General features: G+C 46.2%; 1 protein-coding gene and 1 long non-coding RNA gene across 3 annotated transcripts in view; both read right to left on the reverse strand.

Annotated features, from left to right (window-relative positions):
* Positions 1-21,162, reverse strand: part of mcf2l2 (MCF.2 cell line derived transforming sequence-like 2) — a 469,404-nt gene that overhangs the window by 248,407 nt on the left and 199,835 nt on the right. For both annotated transcript variants that reach the window (XM_085990152.1, XM_085990151.1), the window contains exon 3: positions 7,629-7,743. In XM_085990152.1, the coding sequence (XP_085846278.1) occupies positions 7,629-7,743 (115 nt within the window). The remainder of the gene's footprint in view (positions 1-7,628; positions 7,744-21,162) is intronic.
* LOC147115688 (uncharacterized) lies at positions 4,047-7,032 on the reverse strand. The gene is made up of 2 exons (XR_015078666.1): positions 5,527-7,032; positions 4,047-5,367 (listed from the first exon to the last, which is right to left on the reverse strand). It is a non-coding gene; the product is annotated as an uncharacterized LOC147115688 (long non-coding RNA).

Below are 21,162 nucleotides of genomic sequence, written 5' to 3' on the forward strand. Positions count from 1 at the left end.
AATTGCCTGAATTTCTCTTTATAGTTTGAAACCTAAAAGTTGGGTGTGCATCAGTGCTAATAATGTGAGATCATCTCTTTCGAGCACACCAATTTGAAGACAATTTTTTTATACTCCTTATGTGGCGCTGATGCAGTGCAAAAGATCACACTGCACTGATGCCAAACATGCAGTGTAACTATTTCTTACTTGCCCTAGAATGTGCTGCCATTTCTACAGCACTGTTTGCTACACTGACAAACTCAGTGACACAAATCACATTCATCTGGAAGTTTTTCCTCCCATTGAATGCTTCTTTCCAATTTAAAAACGGCAAGTTTCTATAAAAAAAAAGCAGCTTTATTCATTGTAATAGGTTTGGGATCTTTCTCAATTTTTCTAATAAATGCATAGAAATTCACAGAAGTTACTAAACGGAAACAGGCCACTCGGTCCAAACCAGTTTGTGTTGGTGCGTCATTAAGGCTGTGCAACCCATGCATTTGCATGGTGCCCCTGAGCAGATCCAGTGAAAGGACACCTCTGTTCCATGGGCCCCGCTGACGTGTATTATAGCACCAAGGACAATCAGGGCATAAACCTTATCATAATGTGGTCACTAGATTCACACGATCCACACCCACGTTTAGCTCAGCTACCCAATTTAGTTCATTTCTCATAATCAGATCTAGCAATGCCTCCGCCCTTGTTACTACTGGCAATAGCCTGAACTCGGTAATAACATCTTGCTCTTTGAAACATTGAAGAATATACTTTCTCTTCATACGGACAAATGATCCTTTAAGTAATCAATTAGTATGGTTTATGAATGTAATACTGAAGAGCATCATATTAGTTCCATTATAAACATTAAAATTATAATTTAATAAGCTATCATGGTTAACTGAAGCATATCAAAAGGTATGTGAAAGCTGAGGGCAGTTCTATTTATCTTACAAGGGAATATGCACAAAATACTAACATTTTCAGATTAATAATGAATTGGACATTGTGAGTCAGTCACAGCAAGAGAACCAGATATTATTAGTTTCATATGTATTGTTTCCTTTAATGTAATTCCAAGAGATGTAGATAGATTTTCATTCCATGTTATATTGTCACAAAAACAGCACTTGAATTTCAGGAGCTGCTGTTGTGAAATTATAAACACAAGTAGAAATCTCTTTTACAGAACATCCTCCCTTTATGTAACTTTTGAAAATTAGGCCCAAAGCTTTTGGGCATTCGCATCGTAATTATATTTTAAAAATTAAGATGTTATGAAAAATGCAATGTTCAGGCAGCACTGTAACTGATCATAATTACCATAATTTCACAACTTTAGTGAGAGTACTTTACTTAACCCCTTTCCCCCAAAAGTGGACTATAAAATATAAAGAAATGGGCAGGTATAATCAGATAAAATAATTCATTATCTATCGATATTTTAAAAATCTTAGGTCTGTGTGAACTTCTTATCTACAAAACTGTGGTCATGTTTTTGTCATACGTTTATATCAACTGTTTCCATTAGAACTACCTGGAGTACTGTGTGCAGTTTTGGTCTCCTTATCTAAGAAAGGATATACTTGCCATAGAGGAACTGCAGTGAAGGTTCACCAGACTGATTCCTGGGATGGCAGGACTGTCATATGAGGAGAGATTGGGTCGACTAGGCCTGTATTCACTAGAGTTTAGAAGAATGAGAGGGGATCTCATTGAAATGTACAAAATTCTGACAGGGCTAGACAGACTGGATGCACGGAGGATGTTTCCCCTGGCTGGGTGGTCAAGAACACAGGGTCACAGTCACAGGATATGAGGTAGGACATTTAGGACTGAGATGAGGAGAAATTTCTTCACTCAGAGGGTGGTGAACCTGTGGAATTCTCTACCACAGAAGGCTGTGAAGGCCAAGTCACTGAATATATTTAAGAAGGAGATAGATAGATTTCTAGACACAAAAGGCATCAAGGGGTATGGGGAGAGAGCGTGAATATGGTATTGAGATAGAGGATCAGCCATGATCATATTGAATGGCGGAGCAGGCTCGAAGGGCCGAATGGCCTACTCCTGCTCCTATTTCTCTCTGTTTCTATGTCTACATTTATAATGACACAGGAGACTCTAACTATATTTATAATGAAACTGCCTGCATAAACTTGTCACACTGTAATTATACCCTTCTGCCAGTGGTGGCTTTGCAGTGCCTCAGTTTTATGTCTCCTAGCATCTCAGTCTATACTGCAGAGAAATTCCTACGCTCTAACTAACTCTACTTCACTGCTCCCAAATTGCTTTAAGTGTTGGGCCTAGAAATTCAGTTGGCTGCGCCAGGCGCTAACGCCAAAAAAGGGCTATATTTCCGTCGATAAAGCCTTAGCGCCGGAATGCAGACCGATCTGTGCCGACGCCCAAATTCATTTGAGATTTAGCGCCGGCGCAAAGTGTTAGCGCCCGCTCGGGTGCGCGCGCAGCTTATGACGTCATATCCTCGCGCAACGCTGTTTTAACGCCCCAAACCGGAAATTGAGTGGCGCCCGCCCAATGTGGGCGTGGCGCTATTAGGAATTGTTAAATGGAACGTTGCAGAGGCCCTATGGGCCTCGGGGAGCGCAAATTAAAGGGCACCTCCACTGACCTATAAAGCCCAGCCATTTTGCTGCAATGACTTCACTGCTTTGGATTTCTACACAGAGACCAAGGGACAGAGATTCCAGATTTGGGACAAGATAGGAGAGGTCTTTCTGGCTTCTGGCCAGTGCTTTGACATTTGACTCTTGCTGATTTCACTGTTGCGACCTTGATTATGGGGGCTGCATGGGGGGCCAACATTGAGTTGCAGCATTATGTGCGGAGGGCTCGCAGATGCTGTGAGAGACGGGCAGCCATGCGTAGACACAGAAGGGCCATCAGGCGTCGCCAACGTAGGCCTTACGCACCCAGGCAATACCGGCAGCAGGTGTCCTATGTCACCATGTCTGCGGCACTTTGTGTAAAGAGGCTGCGCTTCAGAAGGGAGGTGGTTGGAGAGATCTGCCAGCTGCTTCACGCAGATTTGCAGCCACAGCTCATGTCCAGGACGTCTCTCTCGGTGGAAGTGAAGGTCACGGTGGCTCTCAGCTTTTATGCAAGCGGCTCGTTCCAAGCCGCTGCTGGGGACATCGCGAACATCTCCCAGTTCGCCGTACATCGCTGCATCCGGCAGGTCACCGATGCACTGTTCGCGAGGAGACACCAGTTCATCTCCTTCCCCATGACCCAACAGAGGCAGCAGCAGCGTGCAGTGGGATTTGGCAGGATCGCGGGCTTCCCCATGGTGCAGGGCGCCATTGACTGCACGCATGTGGCTATGCGGGCACCTATAGACAATCCCGAGGTTTACCGCAACCGCAAGGGCTACCATTCCCTCAATGTGCAGCTGGTGTGTGACCACAGGCAGCGCATCCTAGCTGTAAATGCCCGCTTCCCAGGAAGCAGCCACGATGCTTTTATCCTGCGCCAGACTACTGTGGCTGACATGTTCCAGGCACAGCCTCCACCAAGGGGATGGCTTATCGGGGACAAGGGCTACCCTTTGTGCACATGGCTCATGACCCCGCTCCGCGCGCCCAGGACCCCAGCGGAGGACTCATACAACGAAAGCCATCAAGCAACAAGGAACGTCATAGAGCAAACCATAGGCGTCCTCAAGCAACGCTTCCGCTGCCTGGATCGCTCCGGCGGCTCTCTACAGTATTCGCCGGATAGAGTGTCCCAGTTCGTCGTCGTGTGCTGCATGCTGCACAACCTGGCTATCCGCCGGACGCAGGCACTGCCACCTGACATTGCACCACCACCTGAGGAGGGCGAGCAGGAGGACCATCAGGAGGAGGAGGGGGAGGAGGAGGAGGAGCAGGCCAGGAGGGGGCCAGAAGGCCCAAGGGCCGTACGCCGGGGGCTTATTGCTCGACATTTCTAGGCCCGCTGTGAGGGAATGGCCTGTGGGAATGAGCGCACCTGAAGGCAGCCGCTCCGGAAGCCGTCAGCCGGTTAACGCAGCAAACACTTGAAACATGACACCTGGACAAGCTGAATAAATAAAAACCTTTATTTAACAAACTGAGGCCCCTTCCCACATGAAACTCAAAAACACAGAACACACCCAAAAAACAGTCACAAACATATGTCACTCCCCCAACCTGGGGAGGACTAACAAAAGTTGGCCATCCACATGGCCTTCAACATTGGCCGTAACAAAAAAAGGGCCCCCCTCGCCAACAGAAAGACCCCCATAAAAACACAAAATGCCTTCAATTTCGGCCATCCACAAAAATCAGGCCCCAAAACACAATCCCCCCCATATATACAATGCCGCAGAGACCACACTCTAGCGGCTGTGCCGAGAGGGCGAGTCCTTAGAGAGCCTTCCCCGGCCCCTGCCCGGCCTACTGCTCCGCCTCAACGTGGGCCCTGTGGCAGCCTCAAGGCTGGGGGAAGGCTCATGAGGGCCCCCATGCGTCGCGACAGATGGCCTTGGGGGTCGGCCAACACGACGCACGTCCCGGGAGGGGCCGGCTGCTGACTGGTTCGGCTGTGGCTGGCCAGCATCAGTGGCAGCAGCAGCTCCTCGCACCCTGGCTGGGGGAGTGGCAGTGTCGGATGCTCCAAGGGGGGCAAGCTGGCTGCTGCCAGGCGCGCGAGGCTCAGCAGACACAGTGGCAGTCGTCCAGCCTGGCAGTTCAGCTGGCGCAGCTATGTGCTGGAGGCCAGGCCGCTGTGTTGCAGCAGGGCGGCGGGTGCGGGTGCGACGCCTCTGCGTCAAAGCGAGTGTGGCAGAAGTCAGTGACCGCACTGCCCGGGTATGTGCCTCCAGCTGCTGTGACAGTGTTTCGAGGGAACCACCTCTCTGGCGACTCTCCTCCTGCAGTGCCGCGAGTAGTTCGACCCCCCTGGCGTGCGCTGCGGCCAGTTGCTCCACCCCCCTGGCTTGTGATTGGCCGAATGCTGCCACACTCTGAGCCAGGGACTCGATGGCGTGCGGCATCTGCTGCACAACCCCCATGAACTCATGGTGGCGCCGGTCAGACGCCACCGAGATCTCTTGCAGGAGGCGCACCTCCTGGCCGAGGCCACTCTCCGGACTGGAGAGAGGACTCTGCAGCTGGGGAGAAGCCGGCCGAGCTGGCCGACCCCTGCCGCCTGCCTGGACCCCACTGCAAGCAGGATCTGCCCTCCCCTGCAACACCTCCCCCTGGCTCTCCTGCATGCCAGACGTCCCCCCTTCATTGCCATCCCCTGGCACGGCTGAGGGCTCGCCCGATGGCCCGGCTTCCTCCTCGTCCTGGACGTCCTCCTCCTCCAAGGGCCTGGCACCCGGCGCCTCAGGGACCACCTCCTCCTCAGCAGCTGAAAGCAGGAAGGCACAAGAGTAGCTTTAAAGTGAGGACAGGGCATCAGCGAGGGACGCCCGAGCGGTGGCATTATGCGCATTTGTCCGTCAGTGGAAAAGGATTTAGATCGGAAGCACTAGGGCAACGAGAGAGCTGCAAGCGGTCATCTCCTTACCAGTGGCTTCCAGCACAGGGTCGGCATCCCCGATGGCTACAGGGCCAGTCACCCGGGGACGCAGGAGTCCAGCGACGCTCTCCTCCAGAGCACTTAGAGCCTGGTAGTGGGGCCGTCCACCACCGGTCTCCAGCCGGCTGCGCGCATTTCTTGCCAGCTTGGCCTGCAAGAGAAAGGATGGACTCTAAGTACAGTGTGGTGCCCTGTTGCTGTGTGTACTGCCTCCCATGGTGGAATAGCCTGGCCAGTGTGGTCAGTGCAGAAAGTGCTGCTGATGATCATGCCAGTGGCATTGCTGCGTGAGGAGGGCTGCCCATTATGCCTTTGAGGTCCCTTTGCCCATAGTGTGAGGCTCACATGCAAGGATGAGGAGGACAGTGGAAAGGGTACTCACCTTCACCAGCCGACAGAGGTCATTGAACTTTTTGCGGCACTGGTCCGCAGTCCTGGGCACATCTGAGTTTGAGGAGACCCTGCGTCCGATGCTCCTCCAGGCTTTCCTGAACTCTCTCCTGGGAGCCTTTCTGCCATTGTCCGGGCACAAGATGGGTCTTCTCTCCTGAACAGCATCAATCAGCACCCTCAGTGCATGGTCTGAGAAGCGCTGGGCTCTTTCACGGGCCATCTCCATCTGTTCTGGCGCTATTTTGTCCCACCAGCACTGTTGAGGCCTAGCAGCAGGGCTCCAGTGTGCAGGGCGTGGCAGCAGTCAAAGTTGACCCTTCCCCCTTTAAGAGCAGGCCGGCGTCAGGGTGTCTGCTGTCAAGCAACACATGACCGCACCTGCGCTGCGCCCGGCATCGGCGTTATCAGGCCGCAGCGCCGGTTTAGCGCCGGAACCGAGCATTGCAACGCCGGTTTCAGCGCTCGCCAAAACTCTTGGCCAAAACCACTGAATTTCGGCGCGGTTGCCTGCAGTTTCCGGCGGGCGCTAAATTTACCGAACGCCCGACTTTAGCGCCCCAAAACTGTGCAAACTGAATTTCTAGGCCTTGGTATTTAAATAATGGCCCAGAAATTCGGGTTGGAGGCTTCCCGCGGGTGCAAGCCTCCGACCTGCACTTACCTTGCGCACCGGCCGCTGAGCTGTGGGCCCCCATGGAATTGCGATCCTGGGCCTCCTCCAACTGCCAGCGCACAGTGCTTGCGTATCCCAGGGGCGCATTTAGTTCGATGTGTCCCCTGGGATCACGTGGGCCATGGAGAGCCAATGGTAGCAGGGAATGCTTCATTCATTAGTTTGACAGGAAGGGCTGTCAAACCTATAAATACTATAAGCCCCAAAACATCACTAAAACCTCAAATAAATTTTGTTTTAAATCACATTTTTAAAATAAACTATAAATTACATGAAATAACTATTTTAAACAATAATTTAAATTTTTGAAAAAATTAATTACATTTTCTAACAGGGCTAAAAATAAGCTTACCTTTCTTTAAAGTAGTTAAATTAATAAACCTGTGGAAAAAAATGTTTTAATTTTAATTAATTCACCACTTACCTTGTAAAAAGCAGGCCTTGCGACTGCTTTTTACATGTCTAACTTCTGGAGACTTACCCTCCCGGGAAAACCTGCAAAAAAAACATAAGTTCGATGCGCACGCGCTGCCTCTCCTGCGCACGCGTTCCACCTCTGAACCCCTTCTTTCAGGGGAATGGAAGTGCCGGTTTCCCGCGCATGCGCAGTGCATGCACGAAACTGGCACCTTCATTGGGCTTACGGGTGAGTACCCCATGCGTACTCACCCGTGGAGACCCGAATTTCTGGGCCAATATAGGAGTATGAGCAGAATGGGTGGAAACTGGCTGAAAGTGATATATTTTTCATTGTGTTGAATGTTTTTTGCATGTGGAAATGACAAAGTACAAATATTACTTTCAAAATTGTTCTGCAAAAATTCTACTCAATGGGTATTTTCTCAATCCTGCCTTGGTATAAACTTAAAAATCCCAAGCCCTAATGATCCTGCATAACCAAGTACCACAGCCATAAATTAAATGTGCTTGCAGTATAATGAAGAATGTATTAACTATGTACTATAAAATGGTATAAAATACAACGTGTGCATATATTATTTACAGCGGCAACAACACAGCTCACCTTGGAATGCTAGTCAAATATGTTACAACATCCAGAAAATCTTCATCAGAAAGATCCCCAAAGGCAGTGTGTTCTGGAAAAGTGATAATTGGTGCACCATCTCTGCTTCGTCCCCCTGTGTTCAAAATATTTGCGTCAGAAAGTATTTGATAGAAAAAAATTTGCAATGATTTACAATAATAACATTAAAAAATAGTACAGAGTAAAAGCAATTGTTAACATTCTCCCACTGACTCACTGGTAAATGCACAACATAATACTGAACCATACAGATCAGGAGCAAAAGCAAAATACTGTGGATGCTGGAAATCTGAAATAAAATCTGCCTGACCTGCTGAGTATTTCCAGCATTTTCTTTTATTTCAGATTTCCAGCATCCGCAGTATTTTGCTTCAGACCAGCAGCATACAAGGTTCAGTCTATAGTTTGATCACGTTAGCTAGTCTCAGCAGGAACCTCATTGGATCACTACTATTGGCCTCAACATCCCTGGGCTAGAAGTGAGAAAAATAGCCAGGCTTCCTGCTCAGATGTCTATCTTGTGGTCCCTGCTAGAAATGCATGATTTGATTCAGCTATGACATTCCCCATGGTTGAACACCCTGCCACCACTCACTTTCTAGGCTTACACATGAAGAATGTCGAGTAGATGAGATACCAGATGGCAACTGACAACCATAAAACAGTACCTAATGTGAGCCTTCAGCACAGGCAGGGAGCAAAGTAGAACCAGTGAAGTCTACAGCCTATAATGTCTGCGCCAGCCCCTTGATAGAACAATTCAAAAATTGGGGAAGAAGTACTTTAACAACAGGATAAAAATTGAAAATCTTGTCTAACTGGCCCTGAATTTGCGGTTGAAGGCATCCCTCCGAAGTACACCTCCGACCCACGAAATATTTCCGAACTTACCTCCTGGCTCCACAGCTATGGAGAGTTCGGGCCTTGGGCCTCCAGGCGCATGCCTGCGTAAAGGTCCATGGATTCCAGGGACGCAGGTGGTTCGGAAGTGTCCCTGGGATCACATGGGCTAGGTCCACCAATGAGAAAGGAGGATTCCATTTACAAACGGAATCCCCATAAAGCCTAATGCAATTCCGAAATGGTCAAACAATTTAGCCAACTGCAATAAAAATAAATGCTCTCATTTTCAAATTGAATTAAAAGTCCCTTCAATACAGCAAATACAATAAAAATTCAAGTTTTTGAAAAAATAATTATAAACATTTTAATCCGGTCCAAAATTTGAATAAATTAATTTTAAGTGTTTATGAATCATTTTTTATTTTTTTATTTTTTATTTAAAATTTATATTAACCCTTAAGCTGGTGAAAGCAGGCCCTTAGCCTGCTTTTACCAGGTGTAAGAGTTTCATGGGCATTTGTTGGGCAGTAGTTGGGCAAATAGCCCAACTCTGCGCCTGCGAAAGTGAATTTCTAGTTGGTTCAGTAGATCTGTCAAGGCGGGGCCTTTCAAAAAGCTTACGAGGGCATATGCTGAATGAAAACAGATGAGGAAATTCAAATCACACAATACTCCTTATTTGAGGCTCGGGGAACAGCACCTCATCTTCCGATTAGGCACTTTACAGCCTTCTAGGCTCAACATTGAGTTCAACAATTTCAGACCATAACCTCTGCCCCTATTTTTTCACATGCCATTCCCATTTACACCTCTTCTAGACTCATTTTTTGTTTTTTAACTTGTCCCATTACCATCTCCTTTTGCCTTGCACCATCATCCCTTTTGTCTTTTAATCTCTCCTGCTTTCCACCCTATCACAGACCTTCCCTTTTGTTCTTTCCTCCCCTCCCCCCTTTCCCTGCCCCTACACTTGCTTAAAATCTGTTACATCTCTAACTTTTCCAGTTCTGACGAAAGGTCGTCGACCTGAAACGTTAACTCTGTTTCTCTCTCCACAGATGCTGCCTGACCGGCTGAGTATTTCCAGCATTTTCTGTTTTTATTTGCATAGACTAGGCTTGTATTCCCTTGAGTATAGATGATTAAGGGGTGAACTACTTGAGGTGCTTTAGATGATTAAAGTAGTTGATAGGGTGGATTGAGATAAACTATTTCCTCTGGTGAGGGAGTCCAGAACAAGGGGGCATAACTTTAAAATCAAGCGTGATGTCAGGAAGCATTTCTTCACACAAAGAGTAGTGGAAATCTAGAGCTCATTCCCCCAAAAAGCTGTTGAGGCTGGGGATCAATTGAAAATTTCAAAACGGAGTTTGTTAGATTTTTGTTAGGTATTAATGGTTATGGAACCAAGCTGGGTAGATGGAGTTAAGATACAGATCAGCTATGATCTAATTGAATGGCGGAACATGCTCGAGGGGCTTAATGGCCTACTCCTGTTCCTATGTTCCAGTCAGATAGCATTCTGGTGGTTGTGAGATAGAGCTGGGTATGATCAGCACACACAATGCCTATGTGTACGAAACCCAGATACCAGAGAGGAAGAAATACTGTTCTAACCCACAAAGATACCCATTTCTTTAAAAATTATTGATCCTTTATATTTTTACCAAACTTTACTGATAAGAGGAAATACTACAAAAGGATGAGACATGACATGTGGTAAGTGTAGCATGATTGGGAGGAATGGGTGACAAGTCTGGACCTACAGAAACATAGAGACATAGAAGATAGGAGCAGGAGTAGGCCATTCGGCCCCTCGAGCCTGCTCTGCCATTCAATGAGATCATGGCTTATCAACCAAACTCAGTACCCTGTCCCTGCCTTCTCCCCATATCCCTTGATCCCTTTAGCCTTAAGAAATATATCTAACTCCTTCTTGAATATACTTAATGAATTGGCCTCAACTGCCTTCTGTGGTAGAGAATTCCACAGGTTCACCACTCTTTGGGTGAAGAAATTCCTCCTCATCTCTGTCCTAAATGGCTTACCCCTTATCTTTAGACTGTGACCCCTGGTTCTGGACTCCCCCACCATCGGGAACATCCTTCCTGCATCTAGTCTGTCTAGTCCTGTTAGAATTTTATAAGTTTCAATGAGATCCCCTCTCATTCTTCTAAACTCCAGCAAGTATAAGCCCAATCGACCCAATCTCTCCTCATACGTCATTCCTGCCATCCCAGGTATCAGTCTGGTGAATCTTCACTGCACCCCCTCCATGGCAAGAACATCCTTCCTCAGATAAGGCGACCAAAACTGCACACAATCCTCAAGGTGTGGTCTCACCAAGGCCCTGTACAACTGCAGCAAGACATCTTTCTTCCTGTACTCGAATCCTCTCGCTACGAAGGCCAATGTTCTGGACCGATGGACTATTTTATGTGTGCAGATAGCACCCTCTGGTGGTGGTTATGTGTTAGCAGTGTGTTTGTATGAAGCAGAGGTCATTTGACCTTTGTTCCTTTCTTCCTGTGTGAGGTCATTTGACCTTCGTTCCTTTCTTCCTGTGTATCCCAGGAAGTAGAATTCCAGGAAGAACCTGGCAGTAATGGAGGATTCCATAAGGGATTCACAATCCAATGTAATCTGATTTCATATGTTAGGCCAAGCGCAATATCTTTTCACAAAATTGTTCAAGTAAAGGCTTCAAACAGCAAACGGCTTCACGAAGAATTATTTTGAATAAGTGTTTAACTTGCTGGATAACTAGATAGGAGCACATCTAGCGCGGCCAGTACAGCCAACATACCATTTGCCTTCTTAACCGCCTGCTGCACCTGCATGCTTACCTTCAGCGACTGGTGCACAAGGACACCCAGGTCTCATTGCACTTCCCCTTCTCCCAATCTATTGCCATTCAGATAATAATCTGCCTTCCTGTTTTTGCCACCAAAGGGGATAACCTCGCATTTATCCACATTATACTGCATCTGCCATGCACCTGCCCAATCACCCAACCTGTCCAAATCATACTGGAGTTTCTCGGCATCCTCCTCACAGCACACACGCCCACCCAGCTTTGTGTCGTCTGCAAACTTGGAGATATTACATCTAGTTCCCTTGTCTAGATCATTAATATATATTGGGAATAGCTGGGGTCCTAGCATCGATCCCTGCGGTACCCCACTAGTCACTGCCTGCCACTCGGAAAAAGACCCGTTTATTCCAACTCTTTGCTTCCTGTCTGCCAACCGGGTCTCTATCCAAGTCAGTACCTTGCCCCCAATCCCTTGTGCTTTAACTTTACATGCTAATCTCTTATGCGGGACCTTATCAAAAGCCTTCTGAAAGTCCAAATACACCACATCCACTGGTTCTCCCTTATCTATTCTACCAGTTACATCCTCAAAAAATTCCAGTAGATTAGTCAAGCATGATTTACCTTTTGTAAATCCATGTTGACTTTGTCTGATCCTGTCACTGTTTTCCAAGTGCTCTGCTATTACATCTTTTATAATGGACTCTAGCATTTTCCCCACTACCGATGTCAGGCTTATCGGTCTATAATTCCCCGTTTTCTCTCTACCACCTTTTTTGAATAGTGGGGTTACATTATGTACCCTCCAATCCATGGGAACTGTTCCAGAGTCTAGAATTTTGAAAGATGACCAACAATGCATCTACTATTTCTGGGGCCACTTCCTTAAGTAACCTAGGATGTAGATTATCAAGCCCTGGGGATTTATCGGCCTTCAATCCTGTCAATTTCCCTAACACCATTTCCCTACAAATACTGATTTAATTCAGTTCCTCCCTCTCATTAGACCCTATGTTCCCTGACATCTCTGGGAGGTTATTTGTGTCCTCCTTTGTGAAGACAGAACCAAAGTATGTATTTAATTGGCCTGCCATTTCTTTGTTCCCCATTACAAATTCCCCTGATTCTGACTGCAAGGGACCTACGCTTGACTTCACCAATCTTTTTCTCTTCACATATCTACAGAAGCTTATACAGTCAGTTTTTATGGTTTCCAAAGCTTTCCACACCTGGGGTTTTTCTAGCATCATGTCTGGGTCTGTTGTAAACTAATTGTTAGAGATTGATTGCTCTGACTAGTCAACTCAATTATCGTTGTATCATGTGACTACCAGGATAGTAGAAAACAAACTAGATGAGCCTCTCTCATTTTTTTATCTAGCAATTCCCATGTTCCTAGAATACTGACTAATCCACCATAAACTTTTTCTTATGGTCAATAAATTATTTTACCCTATCAACTTGTTTCTTCATACAGCACAACATCTTCCTAACAATTGATATTTAAGCCAATTAAATGCAAAAACAAATTTAACTGCTGTTCATTAATCAGATTTACAAATGAATATTTGAGAAATTGTACAAGAGTCCATTTTAGCTGGTAAGAGAATCTTTATTGTTGTTTAAAGAGTTCTGATTAGTACTCACAAAATTAAAGTACAGAATATTGATCAAGATGTCAAATGATGACAGAAACATCAGTCAGTTAAAATCTGATCCGGTTGAATTTTCCAGCAGTTAATCCAAATATTTACTGGTGCAGGTTTTTTCTTCTACTGGTGGGAACATATGTCTTTAAATATTTAAAACTTAATTTGTTAATTTGTGTTTTTTTAAACACAAATATGGAAACAAGGGTAGCAATAGTTGAAAAGCAGGTTAACATTGGATAATGACATGACTCCTGGCAATATATGGTTGGGAGTAAAGGATGTATCCACGTTCCATGGTGATCTCGGTAGCTAATACTTATTTTGGCTTTCAAAATCACAATGCAGTTTTACTATTTCCTGAGCTGTGGACCTTCTGCCGGTGAAGATAAATCTCTCAAAGTTAGGGTTAATTTCTAGCACACATCCAGATGGTTAAACAATTTTATAAGTGCATTTCTCTCACATGGCAGCTGATGATGATTCTGCCTTTGCCATTTCCACCTCATCTTAACTTGTCCCATTACCATCTCCTTTTGCCTTGCACCATCATCCCTTTTATCTTTTAATCTCTCCTGCATTCCATCCTATCACAGACCTTCCCTTTGTTCTTTCCTCCCCGCCACCCTTTCCCTGTCCCTACACTTGCTTAAAAATCTGTTACTTCTCCAACTTTTTCCAGTTCTGACGAAGGGTAAGCGGCCTGAAATGTTAACTCTGTTTCTTTCTCCGCGATGCTGCCTGACCTGCTGAGTGTTTCCAGCATTTTCTGTTGTTGTTTTATACATGCAAATCTCACTTTGCTATGAAAAAAACTGTATAGATGTTGTAATAGCTGCTAATTCATTAAACTGCACCAGCTACACAATGTAAAAAATCCATCCCAACTTCAGATGCCAATTTCAAACTATTTTGAATCACACAGATTAAAATAAGCCTGTTATAAACAGTTTAATTCAAACCTGTTATGTGGTCTCACTGAAATGTAATACCTGCCTGTAATACATGCAGTAATCTGATAATACATGCTTTTGTTCACAAAGTGCAGTATATAAATGGTAGGAAGGTCAAATAAATTTTGGATAAACATGAACAAAACCAAACATGATTATTAGTATGAACTGAATGTTATAGCAAGCCACCAAATAGAGGTTTAGACATAACTCCTCTGGTAGGGACACAGCCAATGCCAATTTACAGCAAAATCTGGACAACATCTAGGCTTAGCAGAGACAAGCGACAAGTAATGTTCATGCTTCATAAGTGCGAGGAAATGACCATCTCCAACAAGTAAAAGCCCAACTACCTCCCTCTGACCTTCAACTGTCCTTTACCTTCAACATCTTGAGCATGGCCATTGACCAGATACTTAACTAGACCAGCCATATCAACACCATAACACAGGATAAGGTACTCTGTGACGAGTGGCTCACCTCTTGACCCCTTATAGCCTCACCTCTTAACCCCTTATAGCCTCTTCACTATCTACAAGGCACAAGTCAGGAGTGTGATGGAATACTCACCACACGCCTGGATGGGTGCCGCTGCAACTACACTGAAGAAGTTTGCCATGATCCAAGACAGAGCAGTCCACTTGACTGGTGCCCCTGCCACTGGACTGAGTATCTAACACCTCAACCACAAGTGAACTATGGCTGCAAAAAGTACTATCTACAGGAAGCACTGCAGCAGCTCATCAATCTTACTCTGACAGCCCTTCCAAACCCTACAATATTAACCACTGAGCGTGCCAAGAGCACCAATGTAATGGGAACACCATCACCTCAAAGTTCCCCTCTAAGTTACATACCATCCTGAAGTGGACATATGCTGCCATTCCTTCATCACCTCTGGGTCTCAATCTTAGAATTCCCTACATAACAGCATTGCTGAAGCACCATCGGCACAAGGGCTATTGCAGTGTAAGATGTTGGCTAACTGCTGTCTTAGGGCATCTAGGAATGGGCAATAAATGTGACCTTGCTAGCACTGTCCATATCTCAAGAACAAATAAGAAAAATCAGATTCACCCAGTGATGTTAAGTGCCTGAGTTAAAATGTTTATAGATCGAACCTCAGAATAAGCTACGTAGGCTTATAGGGAATTAAACAGCTACATCAATACATCATGAGGATTCCCTGTGATGTCTGCAAACAAGCAGCAAAGATCAACGGCACAATCTGCATTAAAAGCCACATATTAACTACAAAACTACTGGCATCCCACAGCATGTTTATGTTTTCCAATTTGAGTTTTACTCTGGTATTGAATCCATACAGGTTCACCCACGTCAAAGCTTCTAACACCGAATGGGGGAAGGGGTTTGGAGTCCAGTGGATGCAATATAATGAATGATGTACTTTGTGTCTACAAGTGATGGAAAATTGCTTGTAATAAATGTACTAATGCTTATCGCACTACATTTCTTATGTTGAGATACATTTCTTGGGCAACGTTCAGTGCTAAATCTTTTTGGGAACGACGCCAATGGTTTTACACAGACAAGCGTGTGGGAGTTTGCCGCCCCCCTGTGGTCCCCATGTAGGAGAAATCTTTTGTCGTGAATATCTATGATTTGATACTCTGATAATATTAATGTGTTTTTTTATTGGTCCTTTTACTCTGCTTGTCATAAGACATTTCTGCTATTGTTCCATCTTGGCCGTTAACAGTGCTCACCATTATTTACGTGGAAATAGGTCAGCAACTTCTGACGACCGCATATGCGCAGTTAAACGCGGACATCTGCAAAGTTGCTGTCCAAGATGCCCTGCTCCTCCAAAATGTGCGCTATAACAGTATTTTGCTGCCTGACTCACCATTCATAGAAACATAGAAGATAGGAGCAGGAGTAGACCATTCGGTCCCTCGAGCCTGCTCCGCCATTCAATGAGATCATGGCTGATCATCCAAATTCAGTATCCTGTCCCTGCTTTCTCCCCATATCCCTTGATCCCTTTAGCCTTAAGAAATATATCTAACTCCTTCTTGAATATATTTAATGAATTGGCCTCAACTGCCTTTTGTGGTAGAGAATTCCACAGGTTCACCACTCTCTGGGTGAAGAAATTCCTCCTCATCTCTGTCCTAAATGGCTTACCCCTTATCTTTAGACTGTGACCCCTGGTTCTGGACTCCCCGACCATCGGGAACATCCTTCCTGCATCTAGTCTGTCTAGTCCTGTTAGAATTTTATAAGTTTCAATGAGATCCCCTCTCATTCTTCTAAACTCCAGCGAATATAGAGTCATAGAGTCATAGAGTAATACAGCACGGATAGAGGCCCTTCGGCCCATCGTGTCCGCGCCGGCCATCAAGCCCTGTCTAATCTACTCCCATATTCCAGCATTTGGCCCGTTGCCTTGTATGCTATGGCATTTCAAGTGCACATCCAAATGCTTCTTAAATGTTGTGAGGGTTTCTGCCTCCACAACCCTTTCAGGCAGTGAGTTCCAGACTCCAACCACCCTCTGGGTGAAAAAGTTCTTTCTCAAATCCCCTCTAAACCTCCCGCCCTTTACCTTGAATCTATGCCCCCTAGTTATTGACCCCTCTACTAAGGGAAAAAGCTCCTCAGCATCCATCCTATCTATGCCCCTCATAATTTTGTACACCTCAATCATGTCCCCCCTCAGCCTCCTCTGCTCCAAGGAAAACAAACCCAATCTGCCCAGTCTCTCTTCATAGCTGAAGCGCTCCAGCCCTGGTAACATCCTGGTGAACCTCCTCTGCATCCTCTCTAACGCGATCACATCCTTCCTGTAGTGTGGTGACCAGAACTGCACACAGTATTCCAGCTGTGGCCTAACCAGTGTTTTATACAGCTCCATCATAACCTCCTTGCTCTTATATTCAATGCCTCGGCTAATGAAGGCAAGTATCCCATATGCCTTTTTTACCACCTTATCCACCTGTTCCGCCGCCTTCAGGGATCTGTGTACTTGCACACCCAGATCCCTCTGACCCTCCGTCTTGCCTAGGGTCTTTCCATTCATTGTGTATTCCTTTGCCTTGTTAGTCCCCCCAAAGTGCATCACCTCGCACTTTTCCGGGTTAAATTCCATTTGCCACTGTTCCGCCCATCTGACCAACCCATCTATATCGTCCTGCAGACTGAGGCTACCCTCCTCGCTATTTACCACCCTACCAATTTTTGTATCATCCGCGAACTTACTGATCATACCCTTTACATTCATATCCAAGTCATTAATGTAGACCACAAACAGCAAGGGACCCAGCACCGATCCCTGTGGTACCCCACTGGCCACAGGCTTCCAGTCACAAAAACAACCTTCGACCATCACCCTCTGCCTTCTGCCACTAAGCCAGTTTTGTATCCAATGTGCCAAGGCACCCTGGATTCCATGGGCTCTTACCTTCTTGACCAGTCTCCTGTGCGGGACTTTATCGAAGGCCTTACTGAAATCCATGTATACCACATCCACTGCGTTACCCTCATCCACACACCTAGTCACCCCCTCAAAAAATTCAATCAAATTAGTCAGACATGATCTTCCCTTGACAAAGCCATGTTGACTATCCCTGATTAATCCTTGCCTCTCCAAGTGGAGACAAATTTTGTCCCTCAGGATTTTTTCCAATAATTTTCCTACCACTGATGTTAGGCTCACTGGCCTGTAGTTCCCCGGTTTTTCCCTACTACCCTTCTTGAATAATGGTACTACATTAGCGGTTCTCCAGTCCTCTGGCACATCCCCTGTGGCCAGAGAGGTCCTGAATATATGTGTTAGAGCCCCCGCAATCTCCTCCTTTGCCTCACACAGCAGCCTGGGATACATTTCATCCGGGCCTGGGGATTTATCCATTTTTAGGCCAGCTAAAACCGCCAATACCTCCTCCCTCTCGATGTTAATATGTTCGAGCATATCACAGTCCCCCCGCCCTATTTCTATGTCTACATCGTCCTTCTCCATAGTGAAAACAGATGCAAAAAATTCATTTAGAACCCCTCCTACATCTTCCGGCTCCACACACAGATTGCCACTTTTGTCCCTAATGGGCCCTATTTTTTCCCTAGTTATCCTCTTACCCTTAATATACTTATAAAACATCTTCGGATTTTCCTTTATTTTGCTCGCCAGTGTTATTTCATGGCCCCTCCTTGATCTCCTAATTTCTTTTTTAAGTATCCCCCTGCACTTTTTGTACTCCTCTAGGGCTCCGTCTTTAGCCTTTTGTAGCTACCAAAAGCCCTCCTTTTTTTCCTAATCCATTCTCGTATTTCCCCTGACATCCATGGTTCCCCGTGGTTTTTGGAACCACCCTTGACCTTTACGGGAACATGTTGCCATTGTATGATCTCAATCTCCCTTCTGAAAGCCTCCCATTGCTCCGATGCGGATTTTCCTACAAGTAGCTGATCCCAGTCCATTTTGGCCAGATCCTGTCTTATCCTATTAAAATCAGCCTTCCTCCAATTTAGAACCTTTATTTCCGGCCCATCCCTGTCCTTTTCCATGACCACCTTAAATCTTACCATATTATGGTCACTATCACCAAAGTGCTCACCTACTGGCACTTTTTCCACTTGGCCGGCCACATTCCCTAGAATTAGGTCCAGTACCGCCCCCTCTCTTGTAGGACTTTCTACATGCTGGCTCAAAAAGCTCTCCTGGATGCACTTTAAGAATTCTACACCCTCTGAGCCTTTCACACTCTGACTATCCCAGTTAATATTGGGGAAGTTGAAATCCCCCATTATTATTACCCTATTATTTGCACATTTCTCTGAGATTTGCCTACATATCTGTTCCTCTATCTCCCCCTGACTGTTTGGAGGCCTATAGTACACTCCCAGCAAAGTGCTTGCCCCCTTTTTGTTTTTAAGCTCCACCCATATGGCCTCATTAGAGGACCCTGCTAATATATCATCCCTCCTTACTGCAGTAATTGACTCCTTAATTAATATTGCGACACCCCCTCCTCTTATACCTCCCCCTCTGTCTCGCCTGAAGATTCTGTACCCCGGAATATTGAGCTGCCAGTCTTGCCCCTCCCTCAACCATGTCTCCGTGATAGCAACAATATCATACTCCCATGTGTTTATCAACACCTTCAGTTCATCCACCTTATTTGCAAGACTCCTTGCATTAAAATAGATGCCATCCAGCCTTGCCCTTATATATTTGCCCTGTCTACCAAGCTGACTTGTTTTTTTCTCTATAATTGGCAGCACATCCCCCCCTATTTCAGCTCCCCTCTGTATCCCATCCCCCTGCCAAGTTAGTTTAAACCCCCCCCAACAGTGCTAGCAAACCTCCCCGCAAGGATATTTTTCCCGCTCTGGTTCAGGTGCAACCCGTCCGACTTGTACAAGTCCCACCTTTCCCAGAAGCAGGCCCAGTGATCCAGGAAAGTAAAACCCTCCCCCCTACACCAACTCTTTAGCCACGCATTCATCTGCTCTATCCTCCCATTCCTATACTTACTAGCACGTGGCACTGGGAGTAATCCAGAGATTACAACCTTTGAGGTCCTGCTCTTTAATCTGTTACCTAGCTCCCTAAATTCTTGATGCAGGACCTCATCCCTCTTTTTACCTATGTCGTTGGTACCAATGTGGACCACGACCACTGGCTGTTCACCCTCCCCCTCCAGAATGCCCTGCAGCCGCTCAGTGACATCCTTGACCCTGGCACCAGGGAGGCAACAAACCATCCTGGATTCACGTCTACGGCCACAGAAACGCCTATCTGTTCCCCTTACTATAGAATCCCCTACCACTATTGCTCTCCCACTCTTTTTCCCCCCTTCCTGGGCAGCAGGAGCACCCCCAGTGCCAGGAAGTTGGCTGCTGCTGCCTTCCCCTGGTGAGTCATCCCCCTCAACAGTATCCAAAGCGGTATACTTGTTTGAAAGGGGGATGTCCGCAGGGGTTCCCTGCACTACCTGCCTGCCTTTGTTGCTCCGCCTGATGGTCACCCCCTGTGCTGCCCTACCCTGAGGCGTGAACAACTCGCTAAACGTGCTATCCACGAGCCTCTCAGCATCGCGCATGCTCCAAAATTCATCCACCCGCAGCTCGAGTGCCGCAATGCGGTCTACAAGTAGCTGCAGCTGGATGCATTTCCCGCACACATGGTCGTCAGGGACACTGGCAGCGTCCCTGATTTCCCACAGGGAGCAAGAGGAGCAGAACATGGGTCTGAGCTCTCCTGCCATGACTTACTCCTTTAATTAATTAAAATATTTATTCAATACCCCAGTTACAGGTATACTCTAGGGCACTTTATTTACCAACTGTCCCCACTACACCAGAGACCCTAGAAATTTATAAGCTCAATCGACCCAATCTCTCCTCATACGTCATTCCTGCCATCCCAGGTATCAGTCTGGTGAATCTTCGCTGCACTCCCTCCATGGCAAGAACATCCTTCCTCAGATAAGGCGACCAAAACTGCACACAATACTCAAGGTGTGGTCTCACCAAGGCCCTGTACAACTGCAGCAAGACATCCTTGTTCCTGTACTCGAACCCTCTTGCTACGAAGGCCAACATACCATTTGGCTTCTTAACCACCTGCTGCACCTGCATGCTTACCTTCAGCGACTGGTGCACAAGGACACCCAGGTCTCGTTGCACTTCCCCTTCTCCCAATCTATTGCCGTTCAGATAATAATCTGCCTTCTTGTTTTTGCCACCAAAGTGGATAACCTTGCATTTATCCACATTATACTGCATCTGCCATATCACCCAACCTGTCCAAATCATACTGGAGTTTCTCGGCATCCTCCTCACAGCACACACGCCCACCCAGTCTTGTGTCATCTGTAAACTTGGAGATATTACATCTAGTTCCCTCGTCTAGATCATTAATATATATTGTGAATAGTTGGGGTCCTAGCATCGATCCCTGCGGTACCCCACGAGTCACTGCCTGCCACTTGGAAAAAGACCCGTTTATTCCAACTCTTTGCTTCCTGTCTGCCAACCAGTTCTCCATTCAAATGCATTGAACAGTGTGAAGTTGCTGTACTGACCTGATTTATACGCACGAAGCACGACAAAAAAAGTTAGGGCTTGTCCATTCCAGTGTAAGTACCCTTTTAACGGCATGGTAAGCCTTAATTACTGCCTAACAACCTCTCTGGCACTGAAAATTAACTTTTGCAAGGGTGGAGTTTTATTCCTTCAGCTTTTAATTATTGTTGGAGATTTTTTTTTAATGTAAATAAAACATTTTT

Source organism: Somniosus microcephalus, chromosome 6 (assembly GCF_052327205.1).
Source record: "Somniosus microcephalus isolate GS21.2 chromosome 6, FLI_Smic_1.0, whole genome shotgun sequence".
NCBI lineage: Eukaryota > Metazoa > Chordata > Chondrichthyes > Squaliformes > Somniosidae > Somniosus > Somniosus microcephalus.